Below are 26,957 nucleotides of genomic sequence, written 5' to 3'. Positions count from 1 at the left end.
AAGCAGGATCCAACAGCGTGAGAGAGTGAGGGAAAGAAGCAGGCCCCAACAGCGTGGGAGAGTGAGGGAAAGAAGCAGGCCCCAACAGCGTGAGAGAGTGAGGGAAAGAAGCAGGACCCAACAGCGTGGGAGAGTGAGGGAAAGAAGCAGGACCCAACAGCGTGAGAGAGTGAGGGAAAGAAGCAGGATCCAACAGCGTGAGAGAGTGAGGGAAAGGAGCAGGCCCCAACAGCGTGGGAGAGTGAGGGAAAGAAGCAGGCCCCAGCAGCGTGGGAGAGTGAGGGAAAGAAGAAGGCCCCAACAGCGTGGGAGAGTGAGGGAAAGAAGCAGGCCCCAGCAGCGTGGGAGAGTGAGGGAAAGAAGCAGGCCCCAGCAGCGTGGGAGAGTGAGGGAAAGAAGAAGGCCCCAACAGCGTGGGAGAGTGAGGGAAAGAAGCATGCCCCAGCAGCGTGGGAGAGTGAGGAAAAGAAGCATGCCCCAGCAGCGTGGGAGAGTGAGGGAAAGAAGCAGGCCCCAGCAGCGTGGGAGAGTGAGGGAAAGAAGCATGCCCCAGCAGCGTGGGAGAGTGAGGGAAAGAAGCAGGCCCCAGCAGCGTGGGAGAGTGAGGGAAAGAAGCATGCCCCAGCAGCGTGGGAGAGTGAGGGAAAGAAGCAGGCCCCAGCAGCGTGGGAGAGTGAGGGAAAGAAGAAGGCCCCAACAGCGTGGGAGAGTGAGGGAAAGAAGCAGGCCCCAACAGCGTGGGAGAGTGAGGGAAAGAAGCAGGCCCCAACAGCGTGGTAGAGTGAGGGAAAGAAGCAGGCCCCAGCAGCGTGGGAGAGTGAGGGAAAGAAGCAGGCCCCAACAGCGTGGGAGAGTGAGGGAAGCCCGGCAGGAGGCTCACAGCAGCTGGGTGAGAGCCAGGACACCAGAGGTCTGAGACCATCCCCAAGGTGTATTTACTTGGGGGGTGGAGATTTTTTTGTATGTATTTAGGGAGTGGTGAGTTTGTATTTATTTGGGGGGTAGGAGGGCGGTTTGTATGTATTTGGGGGGGGGGGGTTATATTTATTTGGGGGGGGTTGTATGTATTTGGGGGGTGGTTTTTTTTGTACGTACAGATAGTTTACATACACATGTAAAATATGCTCACCTCTGCATCCTCTCCAAAGAACCTGTATTTATAGCCACATTCTACACATAAAATGGCATCCTTATGCTGCCTCTTGATTTCCATAAACTGTTCTTCAAGTGGTGTGAAGATGCTTCTTGTTCTACGGTTGGGAGTTTTGGTGTCCAAAGAATTTGTGGGATTTTCATGCTGTTTTGAAGAAGCAAACTGCTCGTGCCTGAATTGTTCCACCTGTGAAGATAACACAAATAACATGTTGAAACTACCATATTTATATTTTATTTTTTTTAACTGAAATTGCACGTCTAGCCTACCCAGCCCGATGGGTATACCTGGACCCTTGGAATATAACAGGGGTTGTTGGGCTAGTCTGTACTCTGGACAAGGGTTTCTCTTTCTGAAGATATTGAAAGTCTACAGAGATGTTGGGTAGGGTGGGGTGGTGAATAGGGGGGTGGGTGCTTGGAGGATTGCAAAATGGCGCCAGGGACTTTTATGACAAAATTCAAATTTATTAAAAACATAAGAGTAGCAAAAATAATGCTTCACAATCAACCTTCTCAAATAATAATAAACATGACACTAAACAGCAGCAATTATTCTTACATAAGGCAAGTTCCATAAACAAAAATAGTAAACATCCCCCATTAAAGGGCATCTGCATACACAGGCTCCAACCCTTCAGGGCAGTGGTTGCCAACTCCAGCCCCAAGATTTTAAGGATATCCCTGCTTCAGCACAGGTGGCTTAGTCCTTCTGACTGAACCACTGATTGAGCCACCTGTGCTGAAGCAGGGTGATCATTAAAACCGGACCTGTTGGGGGTTCTGAAGGACTGGAGTTGGGAACCACTGCTATAGGGGAATGGACTGAGGGGCAGGGGGTTATCCATGATGAGAAACGTGTGCCAAAGAAAACATCCTTCTGCGCAAACAGCCTTCCAGGTGCTTACGATCCATAGGGAAGTCCGACTTTCCCTTTGTAGCACTTTCCGTAGCAAGCGATCCACTATCCCACTCAGCGACCTTCAGAATGGAGATCTCAATAGAGGGAAGAAATGTGATAAGATGTACCATAGATAACTACATTAATTAGTATTAAGCAATTAAAGGAAGTCAAGGAAGTAGTGGCATTCAGCGGTAAAACACGGGGAGTCCCCACAGGTCATTGTTGGAGTTCAGTATAGGACTGTATGTACTGCAGTCTCATGAAGAGCAAAGGATGGACTCCCGGCAGCATTACCACGTGACACCATACCATTGCCGTTACCTCAACGAGTTTCGTGTATTATGTGCTTCGTGGGGGGGGGGTCACGAAGAAATGTCCCCAATGCCTTACCTAATATATCATTATTTTATTAATAGCAATAGAGCAATTAATTAAATCAATCAATATAAAAAATGGAGTAAAAATAAATATATATATATTTATTTATTTTTACTCCATTTTTTATATTGATTGATTTAATTAATTGCTCTATTGTTATTAATAAAATAATGATATATTAGGTAAGGCATTGGGGACATATATATATATATATATATATATATATATATATATATATATATATATATATATATATATATATATATATATATATATATATATATATATATATATATATATACAAATACAACTGTATGCTCATCTGCATGTCTTAGGCAGGTCTGCAACCCCGCCTTTCCCCATTATCACCCAGCATACAGCACTTCCACTGCAGCAAGGGATTCTGGGAAATGACATGCAAATGAGCACACAGTGTCACTTTTTGCCTCAAAAAACATTTTTAACATGGTTCCCTATAGGCTTAAGCTTGCTGCATGGTCACAGCTTTGAGCACAGCCAGGGTTAAGGTGCATACCCAGAAAACCACCCACAGACAGCCGTTTCGACCTTTATGGGTCTCATCAGTGTGGGGTTGATTTTAGCTGGGTATGCAAAGAGGCTATGGGATAGGCTATATATATATATATATATATATATATATATATATATATATATATATATATATAGTAGTCCAAAATGTAAATTAATAAAATATAATACTAATGATTACATTTGAATGCTAGTAACACAGTATGTCTACATTAAATAATTAAAATACTCTGGTTGATTTAATAAAGTGTTACGATTATATTTTGTGCAAAATTGCTAAATAAGTTTGACTTAATAAATGTGCTAGGTGTTAAGAATAGTACTAAGCACAAACATGCATATTAGTAAGTTAATATGAAAAATATAAATATATTATAAACAAATATATACAGTGGCGAGAAAATGTTTGTGAACCCTAATGCCAATTACAACAATTCCATAGGTTTTCCATGATAACCTTCTTGAATAAAAAACAGTCTTTCCTTAAATATCCAATAAAGTTTATATTAACCAAAAAGATGTATGAGTTAGACAAAAAATTAGTAATTAAGAGTCAGGGTACTTTTTGTGCAAAAGTGAAACCCTGGTTTTATCAGCTAAATTAAAGGGCATAATTAGAATCAGATGTTTAAATAATTAGGTCTTCAGGTATGAGTTTGGGAGGCCCCACATTATATAAAGATCAGAAAATTTGAGAGTTTGGTCTTCGCCATACAGGTATGTGAAAATGTTATGGTACAATCAAAAGAAATCTCGGAAGACCTCAGAAATCAGTTATTAATGCTCTGTCTAGAAAGGGTTACAAAACCATTCTAATGACCCCGAACCTGTGATTTCCACCCCAGAAGCAAGGAGCGATGCTGTACCTATCCCTATGGTTGTGGAGATGCCTCTAGAGACCCTTCTGGAGGGACCGTGGGAGGGGCGACACTGTCCAGGAGTTGGCCATGCATCCACCGGAGGTTCCGCGAGTGGTGCAGCCTGCGGATCTAGCTGATGCGGTTTTCTCCGTTGCTGCGGGAGGTTGTGTGGACTCCAGTGATTCCAACAATGAAGTGCCCTCTCCCTAGTCCTTGGGCCTATGCCTGGTGGTTGCCATATCGCACTATTGGCACTATTTGCCCGGCCACCCCTGAGTCTGAAACAACCCCAGCCAAGGAAGTATCATGACAGCGTGGATTTGCTGCTGGCTGGTGCCCTGAAGTTGGTCCGACATGTATGGTGTCTGGCCAATGAGTACGGTCGAGCAAGGGTGGGCCGAAGACCCTATGAACTCTGAGGAGGAAAATTAGTCCTATATTCAGCACACTGAAGGACTTAATTATTTAAATTTCACTGACGATTACAATGGGATATGGCTGTGGTTGAGTTTCCTAAAGAGGAGTCATCAGTCTGGGTTCTACCCGGGGCTCAAGTGGCCAACATGTTTGAGTTGAGCCGATTGAAAGATCCGGGATCGAGTTAAAGAGACCTGGGGTTATGAAAAGCCCTATGTTCCAGAAAATACTATGGAGTATAGTAGATCAGTATAGAGGCTACTAATTTGAGTGTATGACCAAGGCTTAGCTCGATCACTGCAGTCATACCCGGCTTACTACAGACACAGATAGGGCAGATAAAATAGTGAAAATATCGCACATTGGCTGGACCATTTACAAGATAGGGTGGAGTATATAGACGAAACAGGGGTTAAACGGGTTTACTATGTAGAGGTACCTGATGAAGGTGGCATGGTTAGAAAACTATCTATCCCATTATTGGTAACCTGTATATTATCCATTTATGCACAAGTGTTTGGACCCATCAAAGTCTCATGCCATTACAGTAAGGATTATGCTCCTGTATAGTTTCATTTGCCTTATGCTACCCTCTTCGGGGCCGGAGACACGCCCTGTTCTACTGTTACGCCTGTATTTCCATTAGAATATGGGACGTGATCATTAAAGAAATAAGCACCTGCTATACAGTATGCTCAGTGTGTGTATAGCGCAGCCACCTGGATAAGGTTTGAAGTGCTCAAAGTTAAATGTGTTATGTATGAGGATATTTCCATGGCTGCAAAGTCCCTTCTACCTCTGCAACATATATATTTAGGTAATGGGCACCCCTTTTGAGGGCTCAAGGGCCTCACATGCAGCCCCTTGAAGTATATTATGTTGCCACTACTGTTCTAGACTAAGCTTTACATACCCCAGGGCTAGTATGCGAGCCTGCATCTTGAACGGTGCTTTCCAACTTTGTGGATCCATCTTTAACAGCAGTCCAAGGTGCCAAGCATTCGGGGATACTCCATGTATGATATTCATCATTATTTGTTTTTGCGGTCTCACTGCAGAACTCGCTTAGCTTGTGCAGAGTTTGCGAAGATATGATGGGTTTTTCACATCTTTTTTGTGCTAGAAGTCAAGGTAATAAAAATACAGTTAAGAACATATCTAAGGGTTGACAAATGCCACTGAAATGCTTACGTAAATAACACTCTGACTCCAGGACACAGTGGCAGATGTATTGATCTGATGAACAATCAGAGTTCTCTTCCACCCTCTAAGTCAGCGGTGCGCAAACTGGGGGGCACAAGATTGTTTAGGGGGGGGGCAGGAAGCAGCAGCGATTTTGCCAGGAGCAGAGAAAAAAAAGCAGTCTGTGGCTGCAATTTTTCTTTTGTCCATTAGGTGGCGCTGTGCTACACAGCTACACAGCAGCATCTCCTTGCTTCCTGCATCCGCCTGTGTGACATGGGGAGAGGGGGTGAGTGAGACTGGGACATGGGGGGGCGAGACTGGGACATGGGGGGATGAGACTGGGACATGGGGTGGGGAGTGAGTGAGACTGGGACATGCTGGGGTGAGACTGGGACATGGGGGGGGTGAGGGAGACTGGGACATGGGGGGGTGAGTGTGAGACTGGGACATGCTGGGGTGAGACTGGGACATGGGGGGGGTGAGTGAGACTGGGACATGGGGGAGGGTGAGTGAGACTGGGACATGGGGAGGGAGTGTGAGACTGGGACATGGGGAGGGAGTGTGAGACTGGGACATGGGGAGGGAGTGTGAGACTGGGACATGGGGAGGGAGTGTGAGACTGGGACATGGGGAGGGAGTGTGAGACTGGGACATGGGGAGGGAGTGTGAGACTTGGACATGGGGAGGGAGTGTGAGACTGGGACATGGGGAGGGAGTGTGAGACTGGGACATGGGGAGGGAGTGTGAGACTGGGACATGGGGAGGGAGTGTGAGACTGGGACATGGGGAGGGAGTGTGAGACTGGGACATGGGGAGGGAGTGTGAGACTGGGACATGGGGAGGGAGTGTGAGACTGGGATATGGGGAGGGGTGTGAGTGACATGAGGGGGGGTGAGATGGGGAGGGGGGTGAGAGTGAGTGTGACATGGGGAGGGGGGGTGAAAGAGCTATATGGGGAGGGGGTGACAGAGAGACATGGGGAGAGGGGGTGAAAGAGAGACATGGGGATGAGAGAGTCCCTGGAGGGAGGGAGAGACAGACACTGGTGGGAGGGAGGGAGACACTGGCAGGAGGGAGAGAGACAATGGCTGGAGGGAGAGAGACAATGGCTGGAGGGAGAGAGACAATGGCTGGAGGGAGAGTGTGAGAGAGACACTGGGGGGAGGGAGAGACAATGGCTGGAGGGAGAGACAATGGCTGGAAGGAGAGTGAGAGACACTGGGGGGGAGAGTGTGAGAGACAATGGGGGGAGGGAGAGAGACACTGGGGGGTCAAAAGAGAGAGAGACACACAGGGGGAGGGAAAGAGAGTGGGGGAGACACTGAGGGGAGGGATAGAGAGTGGGGGAGACACTGAGGGGAGGGATAGAGAGGGAATAGAGGGGGAGTGAGAAATACAAGGAGAGGGAGAGACTGGGAGAGGAGTGTGAGACTGGAAGAGGGGAGAGAGGTCCTGAGGGGTTCTAATGTGGCGGGAAGAGAGAGATTAATAATACAGCAGAAATGGGGACGCTATTAGACAAATATCATAATATTTATTTTTAAGTGATGTAATTTGTGTTATAAATACTTTTTTTGTAGACGCGTGGCGGGGGCGTTACAAAGCTGGTTCACCCTCATTGGCTGAACCAGCTCACGTGCGCTGACGTCATGTGATTTTGATTACATCCGGCAGGGGGGGCCAGAGAAATTTCATGGATGAAAAGGGGGTCTCGGCATAAAATGTTTGCTCACCCCTGCTCTAAGCCACACTTCTGTCTGTCTGGCACAGTAGTGGGACAGAAGGGAGGAAGAAAGACAATTGTAGCACAAAAACATCAACAAGTGCCCCCCCCAGGTTCAACGTAGGCAAAGAGCGTAAAAGGAAGCAATAGTGCAAATGGGAGTAGACTGGAGGCAGTGAAGTGCAGGGAAGAGAGACACAATGTGGTGTAATACAGTGATGGTGACAGTCAAACGGGTCCTGACAGAATTAATATGGCCAAAGAGTGCAGGGAGAGGGCAATTGTATTTAACCCTGTCGCTGCCAGGAGCGTCAGTAACACATTAGGCTGAGGCCATAGAGGGGTCCAGTCACGCTCCTCTGCGCTGACGCTGAGGCTCGCCTGCTCGGTCAGGAGCGATTCCATGGACTGGCAGGCGAGCCAGCGTGCGCGATCGGGAGGCGGGGCAGTGACGTCGCTGGACCAAAAGCCCGCAAAGCGCCCACGTCACGGCGTCGACGTCACGCTGCTTCGGTGTTTTAAGCCGACAGCGCGCCGAGAAACAGTTTCGGCTGTCGGCTGAAAATCCCAGCGCTCTCAGCACGCCTGCAGACGCCCCCTCTAAAGACATCCTCAATGAGGATGACGGGGCTCAGTGCGGAGCGTCCGCGCGGCTTCCCCCTCTATGGACCCAGCCTTAGTCAGAAATGCCTCACTGGCGGTTCTGGCAGCAACAGGGGTAAGGTGTAACGCGAGAGGGGAAAAAACAAGGAGATAACGCAGACGTATGTGCAGGAACTCTTTACTCATATTCAGTAAAATCATTTTGTTTGGCAAGTAGACATGGTTGGTGGCTAGTGAGCATCAAGTGTGATTTCCCAACACTGTATAAATGCTTAAAATTAAAAACATACCGGTCTTCCTTATCGGTACAGTGCTAATTTTGCCTTCATTTCCTTGGTGACTTTTTTCTTTTTTTTTTCTTGGTTCTCCAATGTCATGAGACTCATCGTCTTGCTTTGTGCTAGTTTCAGAATACTAAAGTCAAAAAGAGAAATTTCAAGTAGAACTATTATTTTATTCCACATGAGAAAATATATTACAATTTAGATGTTTTGTATACAGTAGGACAGGTAGTGTAGACATCCTCAATATTTATTTATTTTTTACTATAAAGTCTCTTATTTGGGGGCACTCATGATTTCAGGAATCCTGCCACGGGTGCTCAGCATACTGAAACAAACAGGCATAGGAGGAGGAAAAAGTGGCTACTGTTTGAATAAACAGATTTATAATAAGTCTGCGTGAGTAGCCACTTCCTCATCCTATGCCTATATTTTATCATATAAACATTAAGCTCCAAAGTGTCCAAGGCATGCTCACCATTACAGACGGGCCCCGGTAGTGAACACATTTAACCACACCCACGGCCGGAGCTCTGGTACTGAATGACAATTTAGTGAAAATGGTTGCTAGAGACATGTTGACGGTCAAATTTGTTGAATCTCATGGGTTAAGATCGCTTATGCGAACTGCAGTGTCACGTTGGACCATCCCAAGCAGATCCTATCTCTCTGACAAGGTGTTTCCACAACTGTACAGCGAAGTTGTTGCATTGGTAGTTTAGGCCCCAGCACAGTTGGAGGGAAGTAGGGTACACCTCACTACTGACATGTTGAGAAGTGGTCATGTAGGCGGTGACTACCCGACTGTTGCTGCCTCTCGGGTGTGTTTTAGTATTAATATTAACATAGAAACACACACGCTCTCGCTTGCTGCCGCTCGCTCTACCAGGAGCTTTTTGCTGTCCTGGCAGAGGAGACAGCAAGCGCGCTTGGGAGGCTGGTATCACTGTGTGTGTGTCACTTGGTAGCCGTCAGTGTGTGTGTGTGTGTCACTTTGAAGTGGTCTGTGTGTGTGTGTCACTTTGAAGTGGTCTGTGTGTTTGTGTGTCACTGGGGAACCTGTGTGTGTGTATATGTGTGTGTATATTATATAATATTTTAAAAATTTAAAAAAAAGACATGTTGTGAGAATAAATTATTTATTAACATTGTGCAACTTTGATAAATATATTCGCGCGCACACACACATGCACACACACACACACACACACACAGACACAGACATATACATACACACAGACACACCACCTTGCTGCCACCACTGCTCCGGGACACAACCCCTTCCTCCCCCCCGGCGGCCGCGAAACCCCCCTCCATCTCCCGCGCGGGCAGGGAGGCAGCTACGGTAATCGGGGCAGAAGGGGGACACATCACCCGCTCCCCCCCCGGCGGCGCAAGCCCCCTCCATCTCCCGCAGGCTGACAGCCACAGGGATCGGGCAGAAGGGGGCACATCAACACACACACACGCACGCACACCTCTGTACTGCCTTGCCGGGCCGGCTGCAGACCCATTGGATGGGAGCGGTCACGTGACCGCTCCTCCGCTTCCCCGAGCGGCAAATTTCAAACTTGCCGCTCTCGGGGAAGTTTCTCCTCCTCCGCACGCATCAGCTGCGCATGCGGAGGGAGAAACTATAGCTGATAACAGATGCAGGGGCTTTGTGCATCTGTTCAGCGCGGCTCAGCCACGCTGAGTGCACTATGTCCTGGGCCTTAAGTCAGTGCACAACTACTAGCCGGCCTAGGTAATCGCTATTAGTATAGCGATAGAGGAGTCAAATACACAAAGGTAGACAGAATTATGGTAGTAGATACAATATAAACCGAAAGAATGTTAAGGAGTCTGAGGGAAAGCTAGGATGTAAAATGTAACCTTTAATAGACATGATCATAAAATACATGCCATTAAATTGCTCAAAATAATAACAAGTTATTAATAGTGTGGTGAAGAAAGAATATGTAAAGTGAATAAGTAAATAAATCAACTAAAACTTTTCAAAGTCTATCTGAGAGACAGTACTTCCACTAGCAGCAAGGAGAGAACAGAAGCATTAATTTAATAGACATGTCATAAAATGTATGTATGTCTTTATTTATTTATATAGCGCCATTAACATAGAGATTTACAGTAGTAATACACGTGACACTCATAAATAACAAATAATACAAATAACAGATCATGAGAATAAATGCTTCAGACATAAAAGTAACATTTAGGAAGAGGAGTCCCTGCTCTGAGGAGCTTACAATCTAATTGGTAGAGAGGAAGAACGTACAGAGACAGTAGGAAGGCATTCTGGTAAATCCGTCTGAAGGGGGCCAAGCTTTATGTATCGTGTGTAGTATTAGCCACGGTGCTATTCATATGCTTCTTTAAGAAAGAGTGTCATAAGCCGGGTCTTAAAGGTGGAGAGGGTGCTAGTCGGGTATTGAGGGGGGAAGGGCATTCCAAAGGTGTGGGGAAGTCAGTGAGAAAGGTTTAAGGCGGGAGAGGGCTTTAGATACAAAAGGGGTAGAGAGACGACATCCTTGAGCAGAATACAAGAGTTGGGGAGGAGCATAGCGAGAAATTAGGGCTGAGATGTAAGGAGGGGCAGAAGAGTGTAAAGCTTTAAAAGTGAGGAGACTTGAGTGTGAGATGCAGGATTTGATCGGAAGCCAGGAGAGTGATTTCAGCAGGGGAGACGCCGAGACAGATTTAGGAAAGACTAGAGTGATTCTGGCAGCAGCGTTTAGGATAGAGTGTAGGGAAGACAGGTGAGAGGCAGGAAGGCCGGACAGCAGGAGGTTACAGTAATCAAGACGGGAGAGAATGAGGGCCTGAGTCAGAGCTTTAGCAGTGGAGCAACAGAGGAAAGGGCGTATCTTTGTAATGTTGCGGAGAAAAAAGCGACAGATTTTAGATACGTTTTGAATGTGAGAGAACAGTCGAGTGTGACCCCTAGGCAGCATGCTTGGGCTACTGGGTGAATGATTGTACTTCCAACAGTAATGTGGAAGGAGGTAGTAGGGCCAGGTTTGGGAGGAAGTATGAGGAGCTCTGTTTTTGCCATGTTAAGTTTAAGGAGACGGAGGGCCATCCAGGATGATATCGCAGAGAGACATTCAGAAACTTTGGTCTGTATAGCCGTTGTAAGGTCAGGGGTTGAAAGGTAAATTTGTGTGTCATCGTAGAGGTGATATTTAAACCCAAAAGATGTGATTAGGTCACCTATAGAAAGTGTGTACAGAGAAAAGAGAAGAGGTCCCAGGACAGAGCCCTGTGATACCCACAGAGAGAGAGGTTGATAGAGGTGGAGGTGTTAGCAGAAGAGACACAAAGTACGATGGGAGAGGTAAGGGGAGATCCAGGATAGAGCTTTGTTACGAATACCAAGAGTATGGAGAATGTGAAGGAGAAGAGGGTGGTCCACGGTGCCAAATGCTGCAGAGAGATCGAGTAATATGAGCAGAGTGTAATGACCTCTGTCTTTTTCCGCATGGAGGTAGCATAAATTTGTAGTAAATGAAGTCTGCGAGAGTGTGAGATTTCCTCCAGAGGCGTTCAGGGGAACGGCGTGTTCTCTCCTTACCGCCTTCTGCACATCATCCCGTTGCAAGTGAGCATGAGCGTGTGGGAATTTAGCCAGGGTCTGGGGTTAGAAGCGCGAGGACGGCAGAGACATTAAGTACTGTACATGACATTAATTGCTCAAAATAATAACAAAAGTTTTTAATAGTGTGGTGAAGAAAGAATATGTAAAGTGAATAAGTAAATCAATTAAACCTTGTCAAAGTCTATCTGAGACAGCACCTCCACTAGCAGCATTAATTAAGTGTGGATAAAGGCTTGCTCTGAGACTGTGAATAGCACAGTGCAAAATCAAATTGCAACAGAGTAACACAGGGAATCCCTGGTAGGGAACTAGATACAGAGATACAATTCCTATGGCTATTCAAAAGTCCTAGTGGAGACTTCTAAGAATACCCATAAATAGGGATAATAATAATAATAATAATAATACACCAGCATGTATCTATCCTCAGAGCTACGACATTCACAACAGAATACTCCCCATAATGGATGCCCATAGAATCCCTTCAAATCGTGGTGCCTATAGACACATGGTCACCTCAGAGATACTCAGTACTTCTATATATCCACAAGACTTTGTCTGTCCCCTTAATGGGAGGGAATCAGAAGTGCAGGAGATCCCTGCACATAGATCAATAGTTGTTAAATGCTGTTTAGCAGCCAAATTCAGCCCATAGGTGAAGGTGTAGGGAATCACTGCCCAAATATCATCCCCAGAGTACTGTAAATGCAGGATTAATGCAGTTTACCAGTTAGTCTGTTGACTAATGCCCTATTTAGGAGGAGATATGGAATATATGAACACTCTGGTCATAGTGGTAATAGGGGATACTGTTTAGCAGTCTATTAAGCAGCCAACCTGTGAATGATGCCCTTATAGAATTGTCAGACCACAAATACCTGGTTATAGTAAGTAAAGAGCACTGTATGACAGCCAATTGCTTCCGAATTGGCCAGGAAATAAAAGCTATAAAGAATCACTACACAAACATAACCCGCAGATGACTGTTAGAAAAGGATAAATGCTCTTTAGCAACCAATCCATGCAAAAGTGCCATATTGAGGAAGGGGTATAGGATCATGGGGCACCCTATGTGGTGCTAAAAGGAAGTGCTGTTTAGCAGTCAATTAAGAGGTCTATTTCCTAAGCATATGATGTAAACCTGTCACAGACAGGCGAACCAGAGGTATAACACATGGCGAAAGCACCGCAGAGAGCAGGGGAACGTCGGCATGTGCTGCCGCCGGGATAGACTGTCGCTGACATGTGACATGGAGTTCCCAACGCCTGTGTTTCGCGTGTCAAGCATGCTTTGTCAAGGGGAGAGGAAGAAGCCTCCCATAGGGCTCGTAAAGTCCCTTCCAAGCAGAGGGGGGGGGGGGGGCAGGGTTATGGTGTATAGGGGCTTGTGAATGATTAACCCATGGAGGTGCTGATAGCACTAGACCAAACCCTCTACTGGCAGATACCCAGGTCACATACAGTATCAATTAGAAAAAATGTGGGACTGGACATCCCTATTAAAAAACATAGACAGGTATAGGTAGAGTACTAGCCCAATACAATCATTATAGGAGTTACCCAGAGGGCATATTGAACCTAAAATTAGGTCAGAGACTACCTCATCGGAGAGCAGGGGGTGGAAGAAAGCCTCCCAGTGCTGTACTGGTTAAATAAATGGAGAGAAAATAAAGCATTCATTCAATCCATGTGGAGTCAAAGAGTGTAGCTGATGGATCCATCTACACTTCCTTTGTAGCAATCTCTTGTCCCAGTCTCCCTTACGTGGACCTAGTGTGACATACCTGCAGGATATTGATATTGCTTGTATGCATTTCTAGCACGTCTCGCCACTGGGGTGTCAAGGCAATTTCTAATTGAACCTATATGTTCGAGAATCCTGGGCCTTCTTTAATTGTCTGTGGGTTCCTCCTACAATACGTGCACTGTAGTACCGGACCCTGTCCCATACTGAAGCCTATTTCGTCTCTCACTCCCTGGCCCTGTTGTCTTTATTGTGGTGGATGTGGGGGAGGAGTTTCCACAGGCAGGGAGATGGGTGGAAAAAGAATAGAGTCACTTCTCACAACATTAGTGGACTGTGTGGAGAAGGAAAGGGTGACCACCTACTTAAATGACCGATGGCGTCTCTTCCACGATGAACCGGAGCAGTGTCATCACTTCTGGACACACAGGTTCACAGATGCTGCCTCTCCCATGAAGTCATAGTAGTAGTTCCGCACATTTTGCTACAGACCACTCGTCCCCAAGCGGCCTCCACTTAGGGTTGGGCAATATACCAAACTCAGTAATATCGCTATAATCTCCCGGAGTGCCGATATGGGAGATCACCTGTTTAAGCAATATTACGGGATGCTGGTGGTCAGAGGTGCAGATTTGAAGCTGCTACTGTGCTGTCTGTCTCTGCCTCTCTCCCCGAGCCCCCCTCCTTTCCTGCTTCTGAATGCTGACAGAGGGAGGGGGAGTAGACTCAAGCAGCATGTGGAAAGAGAGCGCATGTGGAAAGAGAGCGCATGCGAGAGCGGCAGGCTACAGCAAGGAAAGGTAGAACCTCCTCTCACTTTCCTTTTGTTAACTGGGGCACTTAACCCCCCTTCTTCTCCCAACCCCTGGGACCCTTAACACCACCTGCCATGTCTGCACTTCACCATTTCTGACCTATACTATCACCTTCCATTACCCCAACACCCTCCCCCCTAATCCCATCACTCGCACCCTTTGTGAAAATATTAAAAATTAATTAAAACAAATTTTTCAATAATTAAGAAAGGTCGAAAAACCTGCTTAATTTATTTAGCATTGTGTGGCAGGACGGCCTGTAGCCGAGGTCAGGGAACAGTCCACACGTGTAGTTTCAGGATAAATGAAAACGTTCAGTGGCTTTATTTCTCCACAGCAACATAACATGCGGGTACACTGTCCCTTTAAGCAAATAAATCCTGCTCCACGTTGGGAGAAAACTGACTAACACAGCAGTCCTAGCTAGCACGCTGGCTGGCTAAACCATACCCAAACCGTAAGAGTCTTTTTAAGCAGTCATGCAAACAAATGAAAGAAATCTTACTTTGGCTGCAGTAAGTAGTGTGCTGTATCCTTCTGGCTAGCAGCACATCTATCCATGTGCTCTCCTCTGACACAGGCAGCTACTACTGGTAACAAGATCCTTATCTACCTTCCTGGCTCTCAGGTGTCAGCTTACTTCCTGACTACCTAACTTCCACCTGAATTAACCCTTATGAGTGCTGGATGAAGCACTCAGACATATGTTTCCCAGGCATAATTGATAGGGTTTGACTTCACCCTGTCACATACCTCCCCTGTTTGTGTGTGGCTAGTGTCTTCTCTTGACAAAAAATCAGCATTTCCATGGTCCTTTCCAGGTCTATGCTGAATATCAAAAGAGAACGGTTGGAGGGCCATATACCACCTGGTCAACCTTGGATTTGTGTCCTTCATGGTGTTTAACCACTTCAAGGGCGCATGGTCAGTGACCAGGGTGAAGTGTACTCCGGCGACATAATGTCTCAAGGCCTCAATTGCCCATTTTACAGCGAGGCACTCCTTCTCAATAACGGAATACCTCACTTCCCTTGGGAACAGCTTCCTGCTGATGAACAGTATGGGTGTTCAACACCATCAAATTGCTGAGACAGCACTGCTCCCAGTCCTACCTCTGAAGCATCCGTCTGGATGATGAAGGGCTCTTTAAAATCTGGGCTCCGAAGAGCGGGGCCTTGTGACAGGCACTTTTTTAGCATGTCAAAGGCGTCTTGGCACTCCCAAGACCATTTAACTTGGGTCGGGGCACTCTTTTTTGTCAGATCTGTAAGGGGTGCAGATATTTCTGAAAAATTGGGGATAAACCGCCGGTAATACCCTGCTAACACCAAAAGGGAGCGGAACTGTGTTTTTGTCTGTGGGGTGGGGACTTCCTTTATGGCGGCCACCTTGCTAGCTAGTGGCCTTACTATCCCTCCCCCAACGGCATAGCCCAAGTACTTTGTAGTGGATTTACCCAGGGCACATTTTTTGGGATTTGCAGTGAGCCCTGCTTCTCTTAAGGACGTTAGGACTGCCCTTAACCTTTTTATATGAGACTGCCAGTGTCTGCTATAGATGATAATGTCATCCAAGTAGGCCGCGGCATATGCCCTATGGGGTCATAGTACCTTGTCCATTAACCTTTGGAACGTGGCTGGAGCCCCATGTAACCCAAATGGCATAGTGATGAATTGGTGTAACCCGAGAGGGGTGGCGAAGGCAGTTTTGCATTTGGATTCTTCCGCTAGAGGTATCTGCCAATATCCTTTCGTGAGATCTAGGGTAGAGATATACTCTGCTTTACCAAGCGAGTCAAGCAATTCATCCACCCTAGGCATTGGATATACATCAAATCTGGATACAGCATTTACCTTTTGCAGATCCACGCAAAACCTCACCTTCCCACCTGGTTTAGGGACCAACACGATAGGGCTACACCATTCGCTGTGGGACTCCTCGATCACGCCCAATTCCAACATGTCTATTATCTCCCTCTCTACCAGGTCTTTTCGGCCCTCTGGCAATCTATAGGGACGGGACCGTACTTTTCCACCAGGTTCTGTCTCAATCCTATGGGACACTAAATTAGTCTGCCCTGGCAGCTCTGAAAAAACATCTGGGAACTGGTCACATAATTCTAGTAGGTCTGACCTTTGTTCCGTTGTTAACTGCCCTCCCATGGGAACCTGATGGTCATTGTACGTACTACCCTCTGGAAGCTGCGGACCCAAATCCGTCTCTCCTTCCCGAGGGTGGATGAACAGCGATCTCATCGTTTTCCAGGGTTTCAGGAGGTTCACGTGGTAGATTTGTTTACCCTTCCTGGACCCTGGTTGAGAGATCTCATAGTTCACCTCCCCGGTGCGGCGGAGAACTTGGAAAGGACCCTGCCACTTCGCAAGGAGTTTACTCTCTGATGTCGGTAGTAGTAGCATCACTTGGTCCCCAGGTTGGAAGACCCTCAAGCGAGCATTGTGGTTATACTGTCTTTCTTGACGTTCTTGAGCAGATTTGAGGTTTTCCTTAGCAAACCGACCTATCATGTCTAGGCGATTTCTAAGGTCTATGACATACTGAAGGGTATTCTTGGAGGGGGAGGGCTCCTCCTCCCAGGATTCCTTCAGTAGGTCGAGAATACCCCGAGGTTGGCGTCCATATAGGAGCTCAAACGGGGAGAAGCCTGTAGATGATTGGGGAACTTCTCGTACCGCAAACAACAGGAAAGGGAGAAGTTCATCCCAAGCTCGCTTTTCAGTGTCCACAAACTTCCTAAGCATGGTTTTTAAAGTACGGTTAAACCTCTCTACCAATCCATCAGTCTGAGGATGGTAGACTGAGGTCCGGACGGATTTTACCTCCAATAACTTCAGGACATCCTGCATTAACTTTGCCATGAAATTTGTTCCCTGGTCAGTTAACATTACTTGGGGAAGTCCTACCCTAGAGAACAGTTCTAACAGCCTGTGAGCAACCTGTTTAGCAGTGGCTGATCTCAGAGGGAAGGCCTCAGGATATCTGGTGACAATCTACCACAACGAGTATAAATTTATGTCCCTTCGCAGAGGGTTCTAAAGGTCCGACCAGATCTACCCCAATTCTCTCGAATGGGACGGCTACCAAGGGCAGAGGAACCAAGGGAGCCGGCTTCTGTCCTTTTTGGCTAGTTAACTGGCATTCAGGACATGTCTCACATAGTTTCATGATGTCACCATGTATGCCTGGCCAGTAAAACCGGGACGAGATGCGGTCCGTGGTTTTATTTCTGCCCAAATGACCACCCCATGGGAGAGTATGGGCTAGGGTGAACACCGTTTTAATCAACCCTTTAGGGACTAGCATCTGTCGAATGACCTCCCCTGTTTGTGTAACCTTATTCACACGATATAGAATGTCATTCAACAGTTCAAAATGTGGAAACACTTTTACACCCTGTTCATCCATTATCTTGTTGTTGACCTGTACCACCTTCTCATATTGTCTAGCCAGAGCTGGGTCCTCCCTCTGTCTCTGACGGAAGTCAGGAAGATCCACGTCTGGCAAAATTCCCGTATCTATCTGTTCCCCACCCTGGTCATCCCCGGCCATGACCTGCAGTCCTTTGGGCTGACTAATGTTACCAAGAGTCCCAGCCTTTCTTAACCAGTCCTCTTTTTCCGCACGTCTCTGTTTACGTGTCTTTGGGACATGGTGTCTACGGGGAAAAATCTCTGGGGAAAAAGGGAACAAGTCTCCGGGCTTCTCCGGTACCAGAGAAGTAGGCTCCGTAGGAGTAGGGGCCAACAATGTTTCGAGGTAGGGCCAGTCTCGGCCAAGTAGAACAGGAGCAGGTAGCCAGGGAGCAATTCCAACTAGTAGGCTAGCCTCTTGATCCTGGATATGCAGTAGAACGTTCGCCGTCGGGTATCTCTTTGTATCCCCATGGATACACTCTATATTCCAAGGAGAGTCATAAGATAGTCTATTGCTTGGAATTAGGCCCTCTAGGATCAGGGTTTTTCCAGAGCCCGAGTCCAGCATGGCGTTTACTTTTGTCCCCTCCAGAGATGCTGGGACTAACCACGGATTGTGGTCCCCTCGGAGACAAGCTGTGGCAGTGGTTCTGCCATATGAACAGTCCATCTCATCTCCTGAATCCGCAACCTCGGTCGTCAGCGGAAGCTCTCGACGGGGCTCGGTGTTTGGACATCTCCGCTGTTGGATGGGGTCCTCCCTTCTGGTTGGTGGGGTTATCCTCTCCACCGGGTGGGTGACAGGAGTCCAGGTTCTCGGGGAATACTGTGGGTGGCGGCCTCCCTTGAGTGATCCAGTGGCCTCAGACCCAGGATGGGCGTCTCTGCGGGAGTTTGTACCAGAAACCCTCCGAGATGGGAAAGGGTCTTCCGATCGGGTTGACTGGATCTCCCGAGCTGGCGGGTTGTAGACCCCTCGATTGTCTGCTCTCCTGCTTCTGGCATCACCGGAAGCAACTGGTGTTTGCACCGGCCGTTCCCAGCTATCCTGTTGGGTGTCGTCGCCCAGGAAGTTTTCCACCAAGCGGACCGCTGAATTCAGGGAAAATGCAGCGTGTCTTTTTACCCAGGAGCGGGAGGAGGGGAGCAGTATCTGTATGAACTGCTCGAGCACAGACTGTTCAAGGATCTCTGCCATGTCATGTTTTTCCGGTTGTATCCACCTGGTACATAAGTCTACTAAGCGGTGGGCTACGACCCGGGGTCTGTCTCTGTTTGTATATTTGACTGTCCGGAACCGCTGTCGGTAGGCCTCTGGAGTGAGGCCTAGGCGATCCAGAATAGCAGCCTTTAGTTGCTGATAGTCCATGGCCTCGTCTGTTGGAAGAGCCTGTTAGGCTGCCTGAGCTTCCCCTATGAGGAGTGGAGCCAGAGTCGTTACCCAGCGATCAACTGTCCAGCCGTGGGCCGTGGCTACCCTTTCAAAAGTGAGGAGAAATGCCTGTGTTTCGCGTGTCAAGCATGCTTTGTCAAGGGGAGAGGAAGAAGCCTCCCATAGGGCTCGTAAAGTCCCTTCCAAGCAGAGGGGGGGGGGGGGGGGGGCAGGGTTATGGTGTATAGGGGCTTGTGAATGATTAACCCATGGAGGTGCTGATAGCACTAGACCAAACCCTCTACTGGCAGATACCCAGGTCACATACAGTATCAATTAGAAAAAATGTGGGACTGGACATCCCTATTAAAAAACATAGACAGGTATAGGTAGAGTACTAGCCCAATACAATCATTATAGGAGTTACCCAGAGGGCATATTGAACCTAAAATTAGGTCAGAGACTACCTCATCGGAGAGCAGGGGGTGGAAGAAAGCCTCCCAGTGCTGTACTGGTTAAATAAATGGAGAGAAAATAAAGCATTCATTCAATCCATGTGGAGTCAAAGAGTGTAGCTGATGGATCCATCTACACTTCCTTTGTAGCAATCTCTTGTCCCAGTCTCCCTTACGTGGACCTAGTGTGACATACCTGCAGGATATTGATATTGCTTGTATGCATTTCTAGCACGTCTCGCCACTGGGGTGTCAAGGCAATTTCTAATTGAACCTATATGTTCGAGAATCCTGGGCCTTCTTTAATTGTCTGTGGGTTCCTCCTACAATACGTGCACTGTAGTACCGGACCCTGTCCCATACTGAAGCCTATTTCGTCTCTCACTCCCTGGCCCTGTTGTCTTTATTGTGGTGGATGTGGGGGAGGAGTTTCCACAGGCAGGGAGATGGGTGGAAAAAGAATAGAGTCACTTCTCACAACATTAGTGGACTGTGTGGAGAAGGAAAGGGTGACCACCTACTTAAATGACCGATGGCGTCTCTTCCACGATGAACCGGAGCAGTGTCATCACTTCTGGACACACAGGTTCACAGATGCTGCCTCTCCCATGAAGTCATAGTAGTAGTTCCGCACATTTTGCTACAGACCACTCGTCCCCAAGCGGCCTCCACTTAGGGTTGGGCAATATACCAAACTCAGTAATATCGCTATAATCTCCCGGAGTGCCGATATGGGAGATCACCTGTTTAAGCAATATTACGGGATGCTGGTGGTCAGAGGTGCAGATTTGAAGCTGCTACTGTGCTGTCTGTCTCTGCCTCTCTCCCCGAGCCCCCCTCCTTTCCTGCTTCTGAATGCTGACAGAGGGAGGGGGAGTAGACTCAAGCAGCATGTGGAAAGAGAGCGCATGTGGAAAGAGAGCGCATGCGAGAGCGGCAGGCTACAGCAAGGAAAGGTAGAACCTCCTCTCACTTTCCTTTTGTTAACTGGGGCACTTAACCCCCCTTCTTCTCCCAACCCCTGGGACCCTTAACACCACCTGCCATATCTGCACTTCACCATTTCTGACCTATACTATCACCTTCCATTACCCCAACACCCTCCCCCCTAATCCCATCACTCGCACCCTTTGTGAAAATATTAAAAATTAATTAAAACAAATTTTTCAATAATTAAGAAAGGTCGAAAAACCTGCTTAATTTATTTAGCATTGTGTGGCAGGACGGCCTGTAGCCGAGGTCAGGGAACAGTCCACACGTGTAGTTTCAGGATAAATGAAAACGTTCAGTGGCTTTATTTCTCCACAGCAACATAACATGCGGGTACACTGTCCCTTTAAGCAAATAAATCCTGCTCCACGTTGGGAGAAAACTGACTAACACAGCAGTCCTAGCTAGCACGCTGGCTGGCTAAACCATACCCAAACCGTAAGAGTCTTTTTAAGCAGTCATGCAAACAAATGAAAGAAATCTTACTTTGGCTGCAGTAAGTAGTGTGCTGTATCCTTCTGGCTAGCAGCACATCTATCCATGTGCTCTCCTCTGACACAGGCAGCTACTACTGGTAACAAGATCCTTATCTACCTTCCTGGCTCTCAGGTGTCAGCTTACTTCCTGACTACCTAACTTCCACCTGAATTAACCCTTATGAGTGCTGGATGAAGCACTCAGACATATGTTTCCCAGGCATAATTGATAGGGTTTGACTTCACCCTGTCACATACCTCCCCTGTTTGTGTGTGGCTAGTGTCTTCTCTTGACAAAAAATCAGCATTTCCATGGTCCTTTCCAGGTCTATGCTGAATATCAAAAGAGAACGGTTGGAGGGCCATATACCACCTGGTCAACCTTGGATTTGTGTCCTTCATGGTGTTTAACCACTTCAAGGGCGCATGGTCAGTGACCAGGGTGAAGTGTACTCCGGCGACATAATGTCTCAAGGCCTCAATTGCCCATTTTACAGCGAGGCACTCCTTCTCAATAACGGAATACCTCACTTCCCTTGGGAACAGCTTCCTGCTGATGAACAGTATGGGTGTTCAACACCATCAAATTGCTGAGACAGCACTGCTCCCAGTCCTACCTCTGAAGCATCCGTCTGGATGATGAAGGGCTCTTTAAAATCTGGGCTCCGAAGAGCGGGGCCTTGTGACAGGCACTTTTTTAGCATGTCAAAGGCGTCTTGGCACTCCCAAGACCATTTAACTTGGGTCGGGGCACTCTTTTTTGTCAGATCTGTAAGGGGTGCAGATATTTCTGAAAAATTGGGGATAAACCGCCGGTAATACCCTGCTAACACCAAAAGGGAGCGGAACTGTGTTTTTGTCTGTGGGGTGGGGACTTCCTTTATGGCGGCCACCTTGCTAGCTAGTGGCCTTACTATCCCTCCCCCAACGGCATAGCCCAAGTACTTTGTAGTGGATTTACCCAGGGCACATTTTTTGGGATTTGCAGTGAGCCCTGCTTCTCTTAAGGACGTTAGGACTGCCCTTAACCTTTTTATATGAGACTGCCAGTGTCTGCTATAGATGATAATGTCATCCAAGTAGGCCGCGGCATATGCCCTATGGGGTCGTAGTACCTTGTCCATTAACCTTTGGAACGTGGCTGGAGCCCCATGTAACCCAAATGGCATAGTGATGAATTGGTGTAACCCGAGAGGGGTGGCGAAGGCAGTTTTGCATTTGGATTCTTCCGCTAGAGGTATCTGCCAATATCCTTTCGTGAGATCTAGGGTAGAGATATACTCTGCTTTACCAAGCGAGTCAAGCAATTCATCCACCCTAGGCATTGGATATACATCAAATCTGGATACAGCATTTACCTTTTGCAGATCCACGCAAAACCTCACCTTCCCACCTGGTTTAGGGACCAACACGATAGGGCTACACCATTCGCTGTGGGACTCCTCGATCACGCCCAATTCCAACATGTCTATTATCTCCCTCTCTACCAGGTCTTTTCGGCCCTCTGGCAATCTATAGGGACGGGACCGTACTTTTCCACCAGGTTCTGTCTCAATCCTATGGGACACTAAATTAGTCTGCCCTGGCAGCTCTGAAAAAACATCTGGGAACTGGTCACATAATTCTAGTAGGTCTGACCTTTGTTCCGTTGTTAACTGCCCTCCCATGGGAACCTGATGGTCATTGTACGTACTACCCTCTGGAAGCTGCGGACCCAAATCCGTCTCTCCTTCCCGAGGGTGGATGAACAGCGATCTCATCGTTTTCCAGGGTTTCAGGAGGTTCACGTGGTAGATTTGTTTACCCTTCCTGGACCCTGGTTGAGAGATCTCATAGTTCACCTCCCCGGTGCGGCGGAGAACTTGGAAAGGACCCTGCCACTTCGCAAGGAGTTTACTCTCTGATGTCGGTAGTAGTAGCATCACTTGGTCCCCAGGTTGGAAGACCCTCAAGCGAGCATTGTGGTTATACTGTCTTTCTTGACGTTCTTGAGCAGATTTGAGGTTTTCCTTAGCAAACCGACCTATCATGTCTAGGCGATTTCTAAGGTCTATGACATACTGAAGGGTATTCTTGGAGGGGGAGGGCTCCTCCTCCCAGGATTCCTTCAGTAGGTCGAGAATACCCCGAGGTTGGCGTCCATATAGGAGCTCAAACGGGGAGAAGCCTGTAGATGATTGGGGAACTTCTCGTACCGCAAACAACAGGAAAGGGAGAAGTTCATCCCAAGCTCGCTTTTCAGTGTCCACAAACTTCCTAAGCATGGTTTTTAAAGTACGGTTAAACCTCTCTACCAATCCATCAGTCTGAGGATGGTAGACTGAGGTCCGGACGGATTTTACCTCCAATAACTTCAGGACATCCTGCATTAACTTTGCCATGAAATTTGTTCCCTGGTCAGTTAACATTACTTGGGGAAGTCCTACCCTAGAGAACAGTTCTAACAGCCTGTGAGCAACCTGTTTAGCAGTGGCTGATCTCAGAGGGAAGGCCTCAGGATATCTGGTGACAATCTACCACAACGAGTATAAATTTATGTCCCTTCGCAGAGGGTTCTAAAGGTCCGACCAGATCTACCCCAATTCTCTCGAATGGGACGGCTACCAAGGGCAGAGGAACCAAGGGAGCCGGCTTCTGTCCTTTTTGGCTAGTTAACTGGCATTCAGGACATGTCTCACATAGTTTCATGATGTCACCATGTATGCCTGGCCAGTAAAACCGGGACGAGATGCGGTCCGTGGTTTTATGTCTGCCCAAATGACCACCCCATGGGAGAGTATGGGCTAGGGTGAACACCGTTTTAATCAACTCTTTAGGGACTAGCATCTGTCGAATGACCTCCCCTGTTTGTGTAACCTTATTCACACGATATAGAATGTCATTCAACAGTTCAAAATGTGGAAACACTTTTACACACTGTTCATCCATTATCTTGTTGTTGACCTGTACCACCTTCTCATATTGTCTAGCCAGAGCTGGGTCCTCCCTCTGTCTCTGACGGAAGTCAGGAAGATCCACGTCTGGCAAAATTCCCGTATCTATCTGTTCCCCACCCTGGTCATCCCCGGCCATGACCTGCAGTCCTTTGGGCTGACTAATGTTACCAAGAGTCCCAGCCTTTCTTAACCAGTCCTCTTTTTCCGCACGTCTCTGTTTACGTGTCTTTGGGACATGGTGTCTACGGGGAAAAATCTCTGGGGAAAAAGGGAACAAGTCTCCGGGCTTCTCCGGTACCAGAGAAGTAGGCTCCGTAGGAGTAGGGGCCAACAATGTTTCGAGGTAGGGCCAGTCTCGGCCAAGTAGAACAGGAGCAGGTAGCCAGGGAGCAATTCCAACTAGTAGGCTAGCCTCTTGATCCTGGATATGCAGTAGAACGTTCGCCGTCGGGTATCTCTTTGTATCCCCATGGATACACTCTATATTCCAAGGAGAGTCATAAGATAGTCTATTGCTTGGAATTAGGCCCTCTAGGATCAGGGTTTTTCCAGAGCCCGAGTCCAGCATGGCGTTTACTTTTGTCCCCTCCAGAGATGCTGGGACTAACCACGGATTGTGGTCCCCTCGGAGACAAGCTGTGGCAGTGGTTCTGCCATATGAACAGTCCATCTCATCTCCTGAATCCGCAACCTCGGTCGTCAGCGGAAGCTCTCGACGGGGCTCGGTGTTTGGACATCTCCGCTGTTGGATGGGGTCCTCCCTTCTGGTTGGTGGGGTTATCCTCTCCACCGGGTGGGTGACAGGAGTCCAGGTTCTCGGGGAATACTGTGGGTGGCGGCCTCCCTTGAGTGATCCAGTGGCCTCAGACCCAGGATGGGCGTCTCTGCGGGAGTTTGTACCAGAAACCCTCCGAGATGGGAAAGGGTCTTCCGATCGGGTTGACTGGATCTCCCGAGCTGGCGGGTTGTAGACCCCTCGATTGTCTGCTCTCCTGCTTCTGGCATCACCGGAAGCAACTGGTGTTTGCACCGGCCGTTCCCAGCTATCCTGTTGGGTGTCGTCGCCCAGGAAGTTTTCCACCAAGCGGACCGCTGAATTCAGGGAAAATGCAGCGTGTCTTTTTACCCAGGAGCGGGAGGAGGGGAGCAGTATCTGTATGAACTGCTCGAGCACAGACTGTTCAAGGATCTCTGCCATGTCATGTTTTTCCGGTTGTATCCACCTGGTACATAAGTCTACTAAGCGGTGGGCTACGACCCGGGGTCTGTCTCTGTTTGTATATTTGACTGTCCGGAACCGCTGTCGGTAGACCTCTGGAGTGAGGCCTAGGCGATCCAGAATAGCAGCCTTTAGTTGCTGATAGTCCATGGCCTCGTCTGTTGGAAGAGCCTGTTAGGCTGCCTGAGCTTCCCCTATGAGGAGTGGAGCCAGAGTCGTTACCCAGCGATCAACTGTCCAGCCGTGGGCCGTGGCTACCCTTTCAAAAGTGAGGAGAAATGCCTCTGGGTCTTCGTTTGGCTTCATTTTATGCAGCATCACCGGTGGGTTATTTGGAATCCCTGGTCTGCTGGGGCTGGGCCTTCGGCCAGCAATTGGAGTAGCTTTTCTCTCGCTGGGCCTGTCGCTCATCTTGCTGGGCCTGTCGCTCAGCTTGTTTCTCTGCTAGCTGGAGATGTTGCTCAAGGAACTGAGAAAAAATTGTCTCCGTTTTTTTTTTTTACGTCTGTGTGTGTGTCTGGCACTTCAGATACAGGGCCCGTCCAAATCCCACTTCTAAACCACCTGTGGCAGGACGGCCTGTAGCCGAGGTCAGGGAACAGTCCACACGTGTAGTTTCAGGATAAATGAAAACGTTCAGTGGCTTTATTTCTCCACAGCAACATAACATGCGGGTACACTGTCCCTTTAAGCAAATAAATCCTGCTCCACGTTGGGAGAAAACTGACTAACACAGCAGTCCTAGCTAGCACGCTGGCTGGCTAAACCATACCCAAACCGTAAGAGTCTTTTTAAGCAGTCATGCAAACAAATGAAAGAAATCTTACTTTGGCTGCAGTAAGTAGTGTGCTGTATCCTTCTGGCTAACAGCACATCTATCCATGTGCTCTCCTCTGACACAGGCAGCTACTGCTGGTAACAAGATCCTTATCTACCTTCCTGGCTCTCAGGTGTCAGCTTATTTCCTGACTACCTAACTTCCACCTGAATTAACCCTTATGAGTGCTGGATGAAGCACTCAGACATATGTTTCCCAGGCATAATTGATAGGGTTTGACTTCACCCTTTCACACATTGTATAAATTAAATGTGTTTAAAATGGGAGTATTTTGGGGGGGAGCATGATGGGATGGGGGGGAATTTTAGGGTGTATGTGAGGAAAGGTGAAGATCAGACATGTAAAGGGTTTGGGAATAAAGAACCTTTTGTTCTAATAAATCGGGGGGGAAAAAACAAACAGTTGAAAACAAATTTTATTTAGATTTACTTGAACATTGTCAGACTTTCATTTTAACAAATTTATTGTGACATACCATTATCGCGATAAATCTCTTAATATCGTTATTATGGTGAAAATGTTGACATTGCCCAACCCTACCTCCACTCCTGCACCACAAAGGCCACAGTGTACCACCACCGAGTCACTCAACAAGCTATGGTGGGGAAATAAGAAGATTCCCACATAATGGAGGTGGCTCCTCTGGGCAGACGACTACGCCCCTGTGATGCCTACGAGCTGGGGCAGGATGCTAGAAAACCACGAAGGCCAACCTGGGGACTACCACCATGTCATCTTTGATAGGCAAGTCCGCGTTACTTCACCTGCTATGCTCATCAGAAGAGACACCATCACCACCAATGTCACTCTTTCCCCTCTTCAACTGATGAACCCAAGGCCCAGGCGGCCTTAGGCTGCGCTTATAGTGCCGGCAATAGCGACGTCGCGTCAAAACAAATGCATTGCCACCGTCGCGTGTGCTTATAGTAAGCGCGACGGAGCAACGGCTTAGTCGCGATCGCTGGAAGTCACCTCAATTTGATTTTTCCAGCAACCGTAGCCTGACGTCGCCGTCACTATAAGCTTAGCCT

The 26,957-nt window shown here is 47.8% G+C and overlaps 1 protein-coding gene across 4 annotated transcripts in view; it reads right to left on the bottom strand.

Moving 5' to 3' along the window:
* MSH3 (mutS homolog 3) overlaps window positions 1-26,957 on the bottom strand; it is a 239,535-nt gene that overhangs the window by 208,051 nt on the left and 4,527 nt on the right. For all 4 annotated transcript variants that reach the window (XM_075592324.1, XM_075592301.1, XM_075592316.1 and 1 more), the window contains exons 2-4: window positions 8,062-8,185; window positions 5,174-5,379; window positions 1,130-1,339 (exon numbers count right to left, since the gene is read on the bottom strand). In XM_075592324.1, coding sequence (XP_075448439.1) covers window positions 1,130-1,339; window positions 5,174-5,379; window positions 8,062-8,185 — 540 coding nt within the window. The remainder of the gene's footprint in view (window positions 1-1,129; window positions 1,340-5,173; window positions 5,380-8,061; window positions 8,186-26,957) is intronic.

The sequence above is a fragment of the Ascaphus truei genome, chromosome 1 (assembly GCF_040206685.1).
Source record: "Ascaphus truei isolate aAscTru1 chromosome 1, aAscTru1.hap1, whole genome shotgun sequence".
NCBI classification, from domain to species: domain Eukaryota; kingdom Metazoa; phylum Chordata; class Amphibia; order Anura; family Ascaphidae; genus Ascaphus; species Ascaphus truei.
This window is presented reverse-complemented; position numbering and strand designations above follow the sequence as displayed.